This window comes from Daktulosphaira vitifoliae, unplaced genomic scaffold (assembly GCF_025091365.1).
Source record: "Daktulosphaira vitifoliae isolate Bord-2020 unplaced genomic scaffold, ASM2509136v1 Scaffold_3, whole genome shotgun sequence".
Taxonomy (NCBI): Eukaryota; Metazoa; Arthropoda; class Insecta; order Hemiptera; family Phylloxeridae; genus Daktulosphaira; species Daktulosphaira vitifoliae.
Window position 1 is genome coordinate 12592723 of NW_026099574.1, and position 18816 is coordinate 12611538.

Below are 18816 nucleotides of genomic sequence, written 5' to 3' on the forward strand. Positions count from 1 at the left end.
TGCACAGTTGGAACCTTTTTTTTTCGTGATTATTTGCAATATAAATCATGTAAATTCCCTAAAAAAAAAAAATCTGTTTAATAAACAGATTTATTAGATGACTTATATTTTTTCTAAATTACTAATACCAAATATTTTGTTTGCATGACAACTGTTATTAATAAATTCTCTTTTAACCAATAACTTTACCAAATTTTCATTTTATGAACTTATTATAATCTAAAATATATTCAAAATACTATAATATCAATATAATGATTCTACGGAAAATTATCTATAAATTATTACAGTATTACTGAAAGTTCCATGAATGCAACGCATTTAAGGGATACATTTTTTTTAGATTTATTCCGTATTCCTAATAAGAATACCAACTTTATTTTAGCTTCGATGCGAAGCTGAGAAGGTATTGGTTTTACTATGATGTGTTTTTTTTTTTATTTTTTATTTTTTTTTGTGTCTGTTACCACTTTTTCTCAGCTCTCACCGAACGGATTTCTTTCAACGATACGTCAAAAGATCACAAATCGTATCTAGTCGAAGACATTACCCTTCAAAATTGAAAAAATTTCCCTCGTTCCCCGTAAATGGGGGAAACCTCCAAAAAAATTACAAATTTAAAAATCGCTAATTTTTGAAATTTTTTAAATTTTTTTTACTAAAAACTGCCGTAACTTTTTCAAAAATGAACATATCAATATAATTTTTTTTTTTATAGATGCTTGATGTCTTTACTTATCATTTGGTATATTTTTTTTGTAAATTTGACCTCTGGACTTGTCTTTATGGTGAAAACAGCTACCAAATGCTATTTTTGTGTGAAAATTTTCGATTTTATAATTTACATTTTTTAATTTAAAGTGCTATAACTTCTTAAAAAAATGTATGGATCAATACAATTTTTTCATGAGAAATAGTATTTATATACATCTTTCATTGGATATACTTTTTTTTTTAATCAGACTATTTACCTATATATGGGGGAGCTTCAAATATAAAAAATGCATATAGAAAGTAGAACTTTTTCAACTTAACTTTTGAAAATGTTCCGGAAGGTCTGACACTTTTATATATATCTTAAATTAAAGCTAATGTAATGTACTTTTATTTGAAAAAAATAATTTGACCTCTGGACTTGTCTTCATGGTGAAAACGGCTACCGAATGCTATTTTTGTGTGAAAATTTTCGATTTTATAATTTACATTTTTTACTTTAAAGTGCTATAACTTTTAAAAAAATGTATGGATCAATACAATTTTTTCATGAGAAATAGTATTTATATACATCTTTCATTGGATATACTTTTTTTTTTAATCAGACTATTTACCTATATATGGGGGGGCTTCAAATATAAAAAATGCATATAGAAAGTAGAACTTTTTCAACTTAACTTTTGAAAATGTTCCGGAAGGTCTGACACTTTTATATATATCTTAAATTAAAGCTAATGTAATGTACTTTTATTTGAAAAAAAAAAATTTGACCTCTGGACTTGTCTTCATGGTGAAAACGGCTACCGAATGCTATTTTTGTGTGAAAATTTTCGATTTTATTATTTATATTATATTTAACTTTATAATGGTATAACTTATTGAAAAGTTTATGGATCCACACAATTTTTTTTTGAGAAATAATATTTTTTAATAAACCTTTTTTCATTCGACATAANTTATGAGAAATAATATTTTTTAATAAACCTTTTTTCATTCGACATACTTTATCTTAATCGAGATATTAATAAGGAATCAGCAGATCAAGTAGCTTTTGGAATAAAACACCAATTTTTTTAAAATTAAACACTATCTAAAGATTTGCATCGAAGCGTTTATTTTTGATAGTGATTTTAATCACTGTCAGATATCATTATATTTGATCCAACTATGCCACGACCCCCCTGTGCTGGGTTTTTTTAATATTAATACACATTATTCAATAGACCAACTATTAAAAATTGATTCTACTAAAAAAATGAACAATAATTGATGTACAGTATTTCGAAAATTATAATATGTAAGAAAAGTAATTAAATTTTTTTTAATTACCGCCTATATTTATTTAGTTTTCATGAGTACTACCCCTCCATAACCCACTAAGTTTCGGCACTGCTGTTTTATATAAATTAGATATAAAATAATGAGTTAAACAAAATACATAAATAAAAATAACAATCTTTCTTTTATTAAGTAACAGTACTTTTATAAAAATAAATAACAACTTTTATTGAATTGTTGACAAACATTTTCTATTTTTTTGTTCAAAAGATATGTCAATATTATCGTCAAAACTTATGTTTGGATATGACATTAATTTTTATCATCATTTTTTAATTTTTGTTAACCAGACAAAATTTTATTTATCCTGAGTTATAAATAGCATATTTTTATTAGTAATATTAATTATTAATACTATTATTAGTAATTATTATTTTTCGGGAGCCCCCTTTAAAATGCAAATGTACAAATATACCAAATGTCCTTTCAAAAATATGTCACTGTTTAGAATACTCAATGACTCTGAATATCAGCGACACTTAAATAAAAATTGAGAACAGACTAATTGGAAGTTAATAGTTTTACCTAGTAATAAAATATAAATAAAAAAAATCATGAAAAATGTATTTTTATAAAAAGAAAATCTTTTAACCAGATTGTTACAGATTAAAAAACTTCAAACACTTCTTTGTAATACTCCATGCATTCTATGCACTTCAATTCATACTTAGTATAAATTTAACTATTCCTAAGTTGTATCAGAAATAGCAATATTTACAGTGTAATATTATAACTTAATTCAAATACATTAATCTTGAAACCATATTTTTTTCAATAAAAAAGATTTTATTAAATTTAAATAAATACAGTTTAATAAGTTTGTATAAAATTATGAAATATTAATTATAAATAGATTCAACAAAAATCATTTGCAGACTAACATTTCTGTATTACTTTTGTTAAGAAATCAGTTTTATTTAGACCATTGACATCCAATAATGAGATACCCAATTGATTTTCTATTGGGTCTGGTTGAGCTATGTACCTTAACCACCGTTTTGATATTTGTGCAGCTTCATCTACAGTTAAATTACAAACACTGTCTGTAAGATATGCCTGAATCCATTTGGGCAATTTTGTTCTTTTATCATGCCTAGCAAATCTTTTATCAGCAAATACCATTATTCCATAATCCATTTTACCTCTAATGGCTCGACCTACACATTGAGCCGTATGTCGCATTGCATCAAAAGTTAAAAAATCACCTTCTGATATTTGATACTGGCTGCATAAATATTCCATACGTGCTTTTAATATACGACATTGCGTATATACATATGGCATACCCATGACAATTACAGCTCGACCATAATGGTGATCAAAATCCATTCCTTCCGATACTTTACCTAAAATATAAATAAGTATTACTGAATTTAAATAAATTAGAATAAATTGATAAATTTCTTTAAAAACTGTTTTTAAATAATCATATACTGAATAAATTATAAAATACCTCTAGCTACTGAAAGTAATAATGCACCTTTTCCTCTTTCTACAGCTTCTGCATAACACTTTATTGCATGATTTGTGACTACAATATTTTGTGTTTCAATAAAGATTAATTTGTAGTCTAAAATTTTCTCAATAATTCCTTGATCATACCAAGCGGCAACTACAGATTTCATATAAAGATATGATGGAAAAAAACATACAACACCATCTGGAACTACTTTCACCATTTCTAATAGTAAATGTCCATAATTACGAGCAACAGAAGAATCTTCTCTCGATTCCCATTTAGAAGTCAAAGCGACTTGATCATTACCTCTACCAACAACCATGGGTAAAAAGCATTGCCTGGACAAAGTCATGGTCAATGATGTCATTATCACTGGATTAATGTTGAGAATTTTTGGATACATATCAAGTGGAGACAACGTTCCTGATGTTATAACAACAGTGTTGAAATAATCTAAAATAGGTTTAATAGCTATAGAAGCATCTAAACAACTAAAATGCATCACACAACTATCAGTTGAAGATTTTTCATCAAATGGTTCAATTATAATCATAAAGCCTTTCATGTACGTAGAAACTAAAGTAGCAAATTGTGCAACTGTAATTAATGATGAAAAATCAACTATTTCAGAAATTTCTAGAGTTTTTAATAAAGAAGACAATCGTTCTGTACAAAATCTTAAAGGTTTTCTATCTATACAAACTCTTTGATACACATCTTTAATAAACATTATGGGTGTCTCTTGAACAACTGTTGTAGCATTCATTCTTAGCTTCAAGTACATGATGAACCTTCTCATGAAACCAATATAATGTTCAGCACTACGTATACTACCTGGAAGTTCAGTGATTTTTAATACCTGGTCAGGTACAATTGGGTTTGCTAAAGCAGCATTAGCTTCACGGCTCTTATAAATTTCTCTAAGCCCCTCCACCATTTTTCTGTATTCTTCTTTCAATCTTTGAGTATCTCTCTCTTTCATTGCTGTAACTTCACTATCAAGTTTATTTAATCCATCAATAGCTTTATCTAGATTAATGCTTGTAATGTGAGAGCTCAAAGAGTCAATACAGACATTATCTATATTATGAGCTTCATCAAAAACAACAATACTGTTTTTGTTGAAATCTTTTGAGACAATACCAGCAATTTTTGGATCTAAGAGATAATGGTAACTGTATATAACAACATTAGCATGTATAAGTGTTTGTCTTGCTAAAAAATATGGACATACACCTTGTTTATTACCTAAATCTTTCAAATCTTCTAAATTGTAGATATTAGGGGGTAATATAGTATCCTTACCCAATGAATCAAGTTTTTCATAAAAGGTACATATATTTACATCTTCACCATCAGCATGTCGAGCTCGTACAAATGGTGCAGTTAAAGCATGACAACGAGCATCGACAATACGACCATTATGTTCACCCGCTACAGATGGATGAATACAAAGATTTTTTCGTGCTGAAAGAATTACACCAAGAATTTTGGCATCTTGATTATTTGCACTGTAATAATCACACAAAACTCGTAACTCTTCTGCAGCTTTTTCAATTTCAGATAATGTTCTTGTACTATATAATAACTTGGTTAGTTTTGCTGGATATTTTAACATATATGCAACTATTAAAGAGAGCACCGTAATAGTTTTACCAGTTCCAGAAGGCATCTCAATAAGACAGTGTCCTTTAGCATCAATACCTTTTTTCAGCTCCACCATATATGCATATTGCTCTGGATAAATATATTCATAAGGAAAAAGAACTTCGAGTTCATCTATAAGGAACTTCATTTTGCTTAAAAATATCACATAAAAAACATTAATTTAAAAACATCATCTTCGAATTAAAAAGTAATTATTAATTGGGAATAAATAAATTTAAACATTTTCACGTTTGTTTATTATCTTATAAACTATAAATGTTATCAATTTGATATCAGTAATGTATCTGTTCTTTATCTAGAAAAATTCTTTGAAATAACAAACCATAAATAGTAGGAAAATTATTTGAAAACAATAATTAAATTTAAGAAATTGATGTAACTAAAAATTTAAAATTATATTTTGATCTTTGTTTTAAGTCAATATTTATTATATTTTTAATATACGAAATAATTTTATGATTCCACCTTAAGTATTTATTAATTTAATTTTTGTTTATTCTACTCAACTTAAAGCTAATTTAATATTTCATATCATGGTTAATAATTTTTCATAATGTTAAATTTATTAATAATTCTACCAAAAGATCAATTATTTTTAAATAGATATTAAAAATATTATTATACTAAATAAATTAGATTACATCAATAATGAAGATACATTTAATTATGTATCTTAATCATTCCACTTATAAGCTCATAATAATTTAAATATACTTTGAAAATTAAACATTTTAAACCATCATCTGTGATATATTAATATATTAATTATAATATATACATCAATTAATTAATATATTGTGATATATCTTATATGTAAAATTATTTTCATATACTGATATGCTATTTAGTTTCATTCTATGTTATTAAAGAAAACTTAAGATATATATTATTTTATAATTTTGTTGCAAAAAAAATTTGACTCTTAAATTTATTATTAATACATTAATAATAAATATTATTAGTAGTAGTATTTTCAATGTTATTACATAATTAAAATGTTTAAAATAATCCCAAAAGTTCTTTTTCTGAAATTTAAATATAATTATACTAACTCAGCAGTCCTTAATACTACACAAGGTGAGAATTTATTTTTTAACACACAAGAATTAAAAATATTCTTATATAATTATAGTTTAATTCATTTTAAATCTTAATATATGCAATTTTGAGTCAAAACCATTATTATTCAGTTATTTAAATAGTATGTTACATGCACTATTACAAATGCATAAAATAACAAAATGTTAATGTAAAATGCAAAACAAAATGCTGAGGTCTAATTTTATTTTTCTCGAAAAAATATATTTGTATTAAAAAACTTGTAATTTAAAAAAAAAATAGGGGATAAAAATCAAATGTGAGGATTGTTAACACTTATAGAACCCCTCCCAAATGTGCCTACAACTATATATTAGTAATGTAATAAAGGAATGGAATTTGAGTATTGAAAAAGTAGAATGGACAATAATAAAACAATACACAAAATTTTAATTTAAACTTACTTCAAAATAATTTTTTATTAGACACACTTTTTTTGTAAAGGCTTACAAAATTATTTACAAAGAACAATAAATATATGAAAATACATATATGTATGTATACATAAAAAAATGAGAAGTTTCATCATGTTTAATGATTAAAACTACTAATACAGGTGATAATTCACCAATATTATCAATGCAAAAAAAAAAAAATGAGATCTAAGCTTTAAAAAAATATTTTTTTTTCATAATTTTTGAATATTTTTATAAATAAATATGCGAAACATACTTAGAGAGCAAAGTACACTTGTATAAAATATCTAATTATATGTAAAAAACTTTTCTTGCTAAATCTATGTAATAATATTAATAGTAGTAATAATAATAGTTATATAAATATTTAATTTTAATCATTAATTATCAAATGCGTCTCGAATTAAAGTAAACTGAGATTCTGTAAAAATATTGTGGTACTTAACAAAACTATACACCCAACATATTTAATGTTACATGACAATATGTATATTTTCTTTTTCGCATAGTATATATATTTAAAAGACTAGAAAACAAATAATATGTACACATATAAAACAAAGGGAAAGTAAAACATGGGAGAAAGAAATACACTACTCATTGAGGAAAAATAAATAAAAAATAAATTACAGTTATATTGTCAAAAACAAATGAGTAAAACGAATTGCAAACATTTTTCAATAACTAAAAAACAGAAAAAGACATATAACTCTAAGTCAAAAATGTTTGAATAAGTCGATTATTTGTTTCACATGCTGTTGTAAACAGTACTATTAAATTTCAGCTGTTTGAAAGACAATTTGGTGAGAGGATGAGATTTTCCTTGTTGCAGTTTGTTATTTGCTGCACGGTTGACTGATGCACATATGTCACTTTTAATGGGTAACACGACCGTTTTAACCACAGGATTACATTCAAGAGGTTTCTTGATAAATTTTCTAGGCCCAATAAATGCATCTAAGCTTGAGTTTCTTGGTGGTATTGGTGGTTGAGTTTTGCTATACAGGCATTCACTGTTTTGTACAAACGTTTTACTACGACTTCGTCCATTTTCATACTTGCCTACCAGCTTACGAACAGATATATCTTCCATTGATGCTGCTGGGCTTGGCCGTTGATTCATTTTAGGATGTTCACTAACGGGAGATGAAGGTAGACTCTTTACAAGTTCAGTGGTGTCCTCTTCAAAACCACCACAACATTTTCTTGTTTTACTAATATCTACTGTATCTATTGCCTTAGCTTCAAATTCTTCTTTGAGACTCTTGACAATACCACTGTGTTGTTTACTCATAGAATTTCCCAAACCTGATATGTTTGGTTGAGATACAGTGACTCGATCAACTAATTTGGGAGAACCATGCCCAAGTGTAGGTGAACTTGCATAACAGTTAGGTAACAATTTTTGCTCTTTTTGCTTTAGTTTTCTATCTGGACTCTCTTGAGTTACAGTAGAAGTTTTGGCGTCTGGCACAGATTTTTCACCTCGCTCACTTACATACTGCATAGTAGGCCGTACATCATATGAACCCCATGAGCTATTTCTAGAAGGTGGTGTGCGTGTATCGCATGAACCCCAAGAACTATGTCTGGATATGACATCTCGAAGCACTACAGCACTATCATAAGAGCTCCATGAGTTTTGTCGAGACACATCACTTGTGTGTTCAGTAGGTTCTCGTGATTGTTTTCGTTCTTCCCGTTCAAACACACGGTCTAATCGAGATGAAAAAGGGTCACCATCCCGTTTGTGATATGCAATAGTCCCAACTGTTGCTGCAGGTGGTTTGCTTAAAGTAATTTGATTAAACTTAGGTGATTCTGCTGAAAGAGGTTTGACTAGAATTTCGTCAGGAGAATTGGTCACACTGCTAGAGGAGACCACACCTTCAAATTGAGAGGTGAGATTTAAAACTAAATTTCGTGAGGGATCCACCACAGATTTTCGATCAGGACTAGAATTTGTAGTTGTAGATGAAGTGTTGGAAGTTAAGGACAAGCTGCCAGCATTATTTGATTCCAGTTCATTTACACGTAGTTTGACTGACGAGGGTCTATAAATACCATGTATAATAATATTAATTTATTGAGACAAAAACGTATTTATTTTAATATGTAACAATTTTTATAATATATAATTACCTTGGAGGGGGTGTCGACTGCAGCTGGACAATTTTGTTCTGAGAAACACTGTACGATCTCAGTCCATTGCCACAAGGCATACAAACGCTCACATTATATTTATGAACTTCAAGAGGAGGAAGTGGAGGCGCTGGTGGGATATTGGGTACTTCCACTTCTACTTCTACAGGCACTTTATCTACATTAATCTTTTCTAATGATTGTGACAATAAAGCTAAAACAAAATAAACAATGAATAAAAAAGTTAGAATAATTTAATGATCTGGAAAACTTACCTGAATTAGTTAAAATGTCCGCAGCAAAATTGTTTTCAGGCGACCAAGACTTTGGCCTACTACCACATTTCATTAATTCACATCCACTTACATCTAATTTAGGAGGCAAAAGATGTATGGGGGACTTGGACGCTACAGGTTTTTCTTTATCTTTTTCGAGGAATCTTTCGTGGTTTGGTGAGGTAACGTTTTTGTCTCCTTCACTTTGTGACCTGGGACTTTCTAGAGGTTTTTTGGGCGAGTTAGGCGGTGTAATGAGACCTGATGTGGCAATTAAATTCGTTTCCGACTTAGATCGTTGTAATTTTTCGCGATTTTTCATGGCCGCTAAAATGCCCTGATAAGTCTCTAGTTGAAGAATGAAATGCTTATTGGGTTTGATACACGTGCGCTTTGACCGGACATGATCAAAAGCCTTCCGAAACGACCAATTGTAGGCTTTCATAGCATATGCAATGACCACACTGGCCGAACGGCTAACGCCCATTTTGCAATGAACTAGCACCTTGGAACCTTCTTTTCTGTAGTAAAATTTTATAATTATTATGTTAGAAAAAATGTTGTAATGGAGACTGAACAATTTTTATAATTTTCATCGATACTTACTCAGCATTTGTGATGTACTTAAATGTATTGTCCCAATGTTTTAAGAGATCAGTCTTTTCATCATCATACACCCTAACATTAAGGTATTTGAACATGCCAGGGAAAAAATTATCTATTTCTCTAGTCACATTCAAGATATGTCGAACACTAAAACACATCGACATGGAAATTTTAGTTTTTAAGCGCCAACAATTCATTAAACACTTACCCATTCCTATTGAGTTCATCGAGATTTGAAGCATTCCACTCTGAACCCAAATATACGTGTGGGAATATTTCAGTGGCAGCGTCCATTTGCCCCAAGACGGTGAGCATTTCTTGGTCAATGAACGGCTTGTATTCGCCCAAGTCCATGTCCAAGGTTTCCTCCAGCCGCCCTCTGATAAACTTGGAAGTGACTTCGTCGAGGTCTACACTCATCATGATCTCTTTGAGAGCACTGCGAATTACACGTTCCGTTTCTTCACGTTCGCTAGGTCTAAATGAAAATATTATGTCAGATTTACTTATGCCGCGTTTAAAACGAAATTAAACCGAAAGGTCACTTACTTTGTCCTCAAAGAATCTGGCGACGGAGGCCGTCGGGATTCTATAGAATCCATGGCGTTCCATTCGTTTAGGCACGACTGGTCCGAGGATATCTGACATTCGTAGTGCGATATCCAGTCGTGGGTAAGGCCGCCGTCGAAGAAATTGTGTTCCCTGGCTTGGGCGCTTACTCGATGAAGGGACTGGAGAGCTGACCTGAAAGCACATATCAAATAAATTATAATTGTCTGAATGATTTGGTCAGGAAGAAAATGAAGTTATTTACGGCAAGAAACTAAACGGTATTTTTTTTCAACTTCAGATATTCAAGTAACGATGACAAGCAAACGGCCCGAGAGAAATACGCGAAAAGTTTTTTTTCAAATTACACAAACTATTGTTAGACAATAAAAAAATATTACAAGGGAAAGGCTGTTTAACTCAAACAATATGAAAGCGACAATTGCCCATGAGACTAGTGGTTTGAACTCGTATTACATATATTGTTATCTTACAGACGAAAAAAAATCTTGAAAGATTTCATTCAATCGTCTTTTTGTCTAACCTATAGCGGTTTGAAAAAAAAAAGTGCAGTCATATATCTTAGTAAAATTCATATGTGAATAACTTTCTTCCTGGCGTTAATAGCAACCGCCAAAGACTCATTTTAGACAGATTTTTCACGACACATAAAAAATACGACACAATCGGAGAAAGTCAAATGACGCTCTTCTTAACGTGTTGTACGATTGGCCTAAAGCCATACGGCGCAATAAATATTACAATAATCTTCCGTTCAAAGTGTGCACAAGTTTAGATGTAAACGGTTCCCATAAAAAAGCGAGCCGAGTTAAAAATTATCGTCATTTTATTATGGTTGACATTTAACTTGGCGATCGTTTTACTCGGCGTGTATTCGTTGATAAGATAATACTCAAACTGCGTTTCTGAAAATTAATGAGAGGATATGATTAATGATATTTTACGATAAACGTTTGTTGTTTCGATAAACTTGACATTAAGACATCGAATGGATATGTGGGCTAACCTCCTGTGTGATGAGCATCTACTCTCCGAGATCTGTTGCGCAGAATAATCCGATCGGATGATAATAAAAACAGAGAAAATTAAGCAACCAAAAATAATCTGACATTTTACTGTTTTTCTTTTACTTTGTCGGAATACGGTCGCCACAAAATTCGTAGAGAACTCGTAGAAATAAATAAATTATTTAAATGATAAAAGTCAATTTGAAGAACACGAGGGCGATGAACTGAGATATGTCTGAAATCAGATATTCGAACGATATCCGAGTTGTACATAAAAAAAAAATGAATTTCGTACACATTAATTGGCGCCAGACAGCTGCGAGCGAATGTATATATTTAGTATCTAACCGTTTCGCAATAATTCCATTAGAACACATGCGTATAAGTACTTGGAAAACTAACAAAAATGTGTTATCCGACTATAATCTTCAAGGGGAACTAATTTTCATATCATGTAAAACGATAAATTTGTTTTGTATGATATTAAATAATTTTATTCATAAACGATGCGAATGAATTTTTCATCCAAGTCATTAATTTCGACAATGAATATAAATTAGTCGTGAAAACTTTGTATAGTTTTCATGTACAAATTGTCATGAAAACTATCAAGTGAATAATGAATAAATCACAGTCGGTGGCAATTTTGGCCATCTAATTTGCGATTAAACAAAAATCAAATGTATAAACTGTTTTTTACAAAAAGACATTTTAATGATTCCAACGGCGGACGAATGACCTGTATAGGAAAACAATCGTCACGATACAACAGTTTTTCACGGCTGCTTTGATATCCCGTGCTGTGCTACGATTTCGCGACACTAATTACGATTTTATTATTGTAATGGGTTTATTAAAAAACCATCGATCACACTTTCTTTTTTCTCTTTTCCATTGCACGTTGTCACCCCCAAACGACGGCGATTGCAGTCGCCCGAGACCAGACCTTCGATACGCTGTCGTCAAGATCATATTACGCGGCGTCGCGAAATGGCCCGTTTGTGTATTTTTTTATTCTGAATAACAATAAAACAGTGAAAAAACAAGAGGAGGGACCGAGGAAACGCTATTGATTAATAGGCGACCCGATTCTCGGTCACCGTAACTTATCACTAAATTATTATGAATAACGCGAAAATGAGAAAAAAAATACTTCAAATGCGAAAACGGTTTGGATGAACAAAACACGATTTACTTTCGAATGGTTTTTTAGAAAAGCGAATCACAGCAAACCGACAAATCGGCGAGCACAGGCCAATTCGGAATGATTTCGGTCGGTTTTCCGCGACGGTTTCATTAGATTCTCCTCCTGGTGCGTTCTAACCATAACGTCTAGCGCGTCGCAGCCGTTTGAGAAATTAAAGAACTGGTCGGACAACGTGTGCGGAATTTTTCTAAAAAAGCGCCTCGTGTCTACGCGGCTTTGGAAAAAATTATTAATAAATGTATTACTGTCTGGAAAAAGCACACGGCGGCGACGAGTCGTCATCATTACCGAGAAAACGTTTCGATCCAACGCGCTCTGTGCGACCAATGCCCGTCCGCCGGTAAAAGGCAAGTGGACTTTGGGGTGTACGGTAACGGGGAGGGAAGGCCGCAGACGCCCCGAAATTCAGGCGCCATCGGTAGTTTTAATGGCGGACGTCAAAGGGGAAAAGCTGATTTATCAGCTATAAAATACGATTTCAAAAGGGGAGAAGGAACAAAGGGTTGGCCGTAAAAACTTTCATTGTCGAAAACGAGTGCGCGAAGATCTCGACGAGTGCTTCATTTTCGAATACCAGTAGGACGCGTTCAGTCGAGCATCCCAATGGCATTTTTTTATCGTCAAATATTAGACGCGTGTGACGTTAACGGTTAATTATGCGAACCGAGTTACTAACGATGATACGACAAGTGACCTTTCAGATATCGTTTTGTTGCCAAAGGCCCGTTTAAGAACAAACGAGGCGCGGGTGTGCTACCTGTCAATGGCCGGATTGAGTTTTAACGAGTCCGGCTAATTTTATCTGGTCACGATTAAAGAAGACGGGACAGGGGGAGATTAACGGGTACACTACTCGATATGTCAAGGGGGTTTGACGAACTTTTCAACGGATCGTTAGCTCTAATGTTGGCAGCGCGTTCGAAAATACTCCAAGGGTTGTTGTTGTTGTCGGGACGAGTGCTGAGACGCGGTTGCCAATTGGACAGTGATAAAGCTCAAGACCCAAATAAAGTTTTCGGTACGCAAATAACGTTGGAATAAAATAATAATAAAAAAAAAAACGTTGTTATTTACTAGCAGCACTGCGTCCCGCGTTTGATTCTCGTTTATTGTGTTTGTACAAACTCTACTGTGTGTACCGAACAGCGCCAGTGCACATCGAAAGCAGCCGATTAACGGTATTTGCTAAACTGGCGCGTGTTTGTAGAGGAACCGGTTCGGACGAATATTTAGCAGCCTTTGTATCGTTTTGTTTTACCGATATCATGTTGAGATAATTTATCGGCTCGTGATCGCAATGACCCAAACATTTCAGTCATTACAGACAACGGCCGTGATGGTAAAAAAACACAGTACAACGGACACGGCGGTGTGATGAGATGAATAATAATAACAATGGCAAAACTCGGTCACGAGCACAAAAACTACTGAAATCCGTCAGTCTTCTCTCGAGAAGGCCGTGCAAAAGCAATCGAAGAATTCAAAGCCGGCAAATGACCTACAAGTGGAAAAGCTGTACTTTTATTTTTTACATATTGTTATTAATATTTTTTATAAAAATCATAAAACGGATCGAGAGACTATAAAAAAAAAAAACACGACATTTTACTATTTGGAATATTGTTATTTCTTCAGAAACAACTCCGAGAACTGGTGATGGCGTCTAAAACGAACAAACTACTGCGAAGATGACACATTGCAGTATAATAACAACATGTTAACTTCACAGATCATTTAGTTTTAATTATAATATCGTTACTGACAGACGACAACAGCCCCGAGCGAGGCAATAATTGTTTTTAATAATAACCGAAAAAACCAAGCTCAACTGCTACAATATTATAATATGAAATTCGAAACTCGGTCTCGTTTAGATCTGAACAAGTTGATGACTTTTTGAGTATTTACAACGAGTTTTAAAAAAATCGTCCGTACAGTTAAGTTTGTGCCGAAATAACAAATCATCAATGAAGACGACACATCTTATCGGTTATCTCAATGCCAACGAGATTTATTGAACTTTTTTCACAATAACTTTTAGTTTCATCAAATAAACGTATTATTATTTCTTAAAAATTTAAAAATTAAAATAATACAATGCAAAAATCACGAATTAACGTTATTATCAACGGAGGTGTTGAGAGTCGAGGGGAATTAAAGTTTAATGATTTAGCATACGGTAAAAACCTATCCGTAAAAAAAGTAAATTGGTGTAGCTCGAACAATGAAAACGATTTTCGATCAACACCGATGGGCATACCGACTCACGAATTAACAAGCCAGTAAGTCATGAGGATTATACGTGAGAATTGTGGTTTGTTAGGATTGTATAAAAAAACAAAAATGTTTAAAGACAAACGACCCAATTGTATAAAACGCGATGGTCACGATTGCACAACAATTAATACAGAGTATAATTAAAACGACCTCCGCGCAAACAGTTATGTCATTTGATTACAAAATCTTCAGAATTACTAAGTGGAAAAACTGTTAAATGACACAGTTGTGTAGATGTCTCCAATTCGAAATTATCTTCAACACAAATACCGAAGTGACAACACATTACCAACACACTTGGGACACGGAATAATCGTTTTTACCAAGAAAAATAATCTATCTGTACATAAGAGGACAATTTTATGAACGAAATGTCGTCTGAAAAATTCATCGAGTTTAAATCCTTTTGTCAACACTTTGCACGTAGGAAGTGTAAAGAAGGTAACTTTTATGGCGTTAGATTAAACTCGAAAAATAACGAATAGAATTTCCACATAAAATGCCCCAGTTACAACGACCAACTTTAAAAGTGTCCTTACACACTGTGTACGTGGGGTGAAATCAATTTTTCAGTGCGAGTAACATCTAGAGAAATTTCGAAGGTCAGCCGAAAAAAGCTTTTGTGGTATAAAGAAACGGATTATTTTTGAATATGCTCAAATAGCGTAATAAAATAAAAACTGCAAAATTATATCGTTACTTTTAATGGTTCGGGTAAAACTATTTAAAATGAAAACGAGGGTATTTTAAAGGGGCATGTCTATTAAGTTAATACCTCATAAAACGATAAAAACATCCGCCATGTCTAAGCGAACACTTTGCAAACGTGCGACGATTCACAAAGGATGAAAAAAATACCAGAAAATTTTTAAAAATTCCACAGTCGTCTTCCCATTTTTAAGACAAATGCGGCGGCTAAAGGACTTTTGGAATTGAATTGTTTTATTTTCAGTAAAAGTGTCGCACGTTTTACTTGCACGTCAAATAATACCGACGCATAAATATTAGAATAAAAATAAAATACCTAAAAATAAGATGACGATCAAAATAAATAGAAAAAAAAAAAACAAAATTCTCGTCGAAAGACATAAAACAATGGGATCATTCACACGCGTGCCTAATTACTAATGTTGCATTTGGTATAACACGTTCAGCATAACATCTAATCGGAGAATTAGACACAACAATATTGTGGAGGAGGAGCCGTCGGACGTGGATTGCTACAAAAGTGAATAAATCCAACCGATGCCCTCACTGAACCCCAAAAAGAATCAAGTGTTGCGCTTCTTCTAATACGGTCTCGTCATACCAATAACACACTTCTTTGTTGGCGTTACTTGTTGTAGTTTACCCGTGTTTTTTTGGTCGGAACACAGTTGTTAGTACTTCTACTATAGATGAGCATATTACTACAATAATCACGTACCCAACTCGTTCGCCTAAAATGGTATAACGAACACATTTGGGTTTTGTTTAGAACGAATCGTAGAGAAGTTCCCAAGAAGAATTTCTTTTCAGCGCAAACAAATCGATCGAAACGAAAAATCTTTATAAATTCGTGAGAATGATTAACGATAACTTTGGAGCTCAATCTATTGGCGACACCATAAGGTCACGGGAGTGCGACAATCATTAGCAGAGTGTTTGGTAATTTTGAATTTCATGTCGATTCCAGTAGCAATCGATGAAGTATTAATAACTACTAGTGAGATTTCTATTTGAAAGTAGAACGGTCGGTCAGCGTACAAATATGAACTACAATAATATGTTTTAATATTCAAACGGAACGAACGATAGACATTCGATAATAGGAAAATAGAACTGGTGTTTATATTAAGTCACAATGGCGTTAAAATATTGCAATGGACGGCTGAAATAGACAACAGAGTATAAACAGCACACGAGTTTAGTAAAGAAATACCATAGGGAACCTAAAACAAACATAATTGAAACGATAAAAACGTTAATAAAAGCCATTTACTAAAAGTTCATGAGTCATGTGAAAAATAAAACTTGGGTTAAGAAGTTCTACCATAAAACACGGTCCGTATTTAGATAGAGCAAAAAATAGGGTTAAACTTTGTCAAGGTCATAGAAAACATCATCATTATTACTATGGCAACCTCGGCAGTGCGATTTTGTAGCCTTTTTTTTTTTTCTAGTGCTTTGACATGATCGTTTTAAGGCCGTACTTTGGAATGCTGGGAAAATATACTTCTTCTAAAAATATAATATCATAAAATATCACAGATTTGACTATGAAAATCGAATAAAAAAATATTACAATTCACTTTTGTTGTTAGACTAGATTGCAGCGGAAAAAAATTGTTTTTCCGTGTACAACAAAAAATATAAAACAGAGTTGTATGTTACAAATCTACACAAGTATGATCAATGTTACACACATACGTGCAAATACGCGTTCATGACAAAAAAAAAAAAATGAATTTCTCATTTCCACACACGATACGAGATTTTAAAAATAATTATGGTTCGTATTACACGGAAAGATAATTCGAACGGATTTTTTTTCATACTAATGATACTAATTGGTCTCGTCGGGAGTTGGCGTGTTAATAGTTACACTGACCGACACACATCCGATAATGTCAATAATAAAAAATAATTGCGATTTATGACCGTCGGCGATAATCCTCTCAAAACGATCTCATTTATACATAACAAGCGAGCCAGACATTTGTTCTTAAAATAGTCTTATCAATTGCAATAACGGAAAAGAAAGGTAATAATAACACAGTGCGCTACATAATTGTCGGATTGTATTTGCGGCGTATAACATTTATGTACAATAAATGAAATCAATTAAACTGATAATTTTGCATTTTAATGTCAGCAAACTTGTGTTTTGTCAATTAGAATGCAGAAACTGGACAATTACCGAAGCGGCTGGTATGAAAACCAGTGGAAAATTATGATAAAAATTTTATGTATACTAAAATAAAAGTGATGGTCGCGGTCGTAATGACTTGTGAAATTTAATTGAAATCGGACCGGAAACAACGTCGGAGTGGTATTTACAATGATATTGAACAAGATAGCGATATCAGTTGTAATATTATTCGCAAAAACTGATAATTTAACTGTGACGCAACGACATGAAACGATATTACAGTTAATTTTTCAAAACTCACGAAATTGCAACAGAAAAATCTCATTAATTTCGATCGTTTTTCATTCATTGCTGTTATTCAGCAGTACAATCGAAATCTAATGATTTCAAAAAAAAAAAAAATCAACCGACAGGTTGCGCAATCGAGAAAACCCAAAATGGAATATTAATGTTAACGACTTGTGGTTGGATACGAGCGGCCTAAAAACAAGATTTTTGTCTGATACAAAAAAGAAACTAAATGATAAGACGCGAATTGGTCACACAAAGCAACCGATAAGAATATTCGGCCAATCGACTACTTATCGTTCGGTAAGTTTACAAAGCGAAACTCGTATCTTAACGATGCAATAGCTCTTTAGTGTTAATTGTAATTATTTGCCGTTTGAGTGGTAAATTTGATACACAATGATGAATCACTCGCACACGGTCATTATTTTCTGTAATTAAAAAATATCGCTAAATTCTATTGTCAGACACGTGGTGTTCTCTACAATTAAAAAATAAGCCAGTAACGATTCGTTTGCAGGGCTTGCACGGAGTAAAACGATTTTCTAAAAAACGTTCGCACGGCCACACGACAATGATGGCCACTATTTTTTTACTTATGGGGCAATANGACAATGATGGCCACTATTTTTTTACTTATGGGGCGGATGAAAAAAAATTGCATAAAACAATCGGCGAAAAACCCTTTGGTCTTGTTGAATACAACTAAAGTATCATAACATCTATTCATTATTGTACAGGCCAATGCAAAGTTACATCATCATCGTCACCTGAGAACCGTGTCACTCAGACCAGTACGGAAAATTCATTTAGGCGGAACGTTTGTTAATACTTTTTTTTTTTGTTCACTTGGCCGATTCAGTTTTCTAGTTAACAGTCGATGAAAAAATAATGTTTTTA

At 32.1% G+C, this 18816-nt stretch overlaps 2 protein-coding genes across 3 annotated transcripts in view; both read right to left on the reverse strand.

The window, feature by feature from the left end:
- Nucleotides 1-2817: 2817 nt before the first annotated feature.
- LOC126902305 (general transcription and DNA repair factor IIH helicase subunit XPD) lies at nucleotides 2818-5417 on the reverse strand. The gene is made up of 2 exons (XM_050679420.1): nucleotides 3506-5417; nucleotides 2818-3398 (listed from the first exon to the last, which is right to left on the reverse strand). The coding sequence occupies exons 1-2, from the start codon at nucleotides 5304-5306 to the stop codon at nucleotides 2929-2931; spliced, it is 2271 nt and encodes a 756-aa protein (XP_050535377.1). The 5' UTR covers nucleotides 5307-5417; the 3' UTR covers nucleotides 2818-2928.
- Nucleotides 5418-7304: 1887 nt separating this feature from the next.
- The window catches only part of LOC126902300 (protein phosphatase Slingshot), a 47132-nt gene continuing 35620 nt past the window's right edge, over nucleotides 7305-18816 (reverse strand). For both annotated transcript variants that reach the window (XM_050679413.1, XM_050679412.1), the window contains exons 6-11: nucleotides 10266-10460; nucleotides 9925-10194; nucleotides 9717-9863; nucleotides 9111-9631; nucleotides 8836-9049; nucleotides 7305-8747 (exon numbers count right to left, since the gene is read on the reverse strand). In XM_050679413.1, coding sequence (XP_050535370.1) covers nucleotides 7442-8747; nucleotides 8836-9049; nucleotides 9111-9631; nucleotides 9717-9863; nucleotides 9925-10194; nucleotides 10266-10460 — 2653 coding nt within the window. In that variant the 3' untranslated portion in view covers nucleotides 7305-7441. The remainder of the gene's footprint in view (nucleotides 8748-8835; nucleotides 9050-9110; nucleotides 9632-9716; nucleotides 9864-9924; nucleotides 10195-10265; nucleotides 10461-18816) is intronic.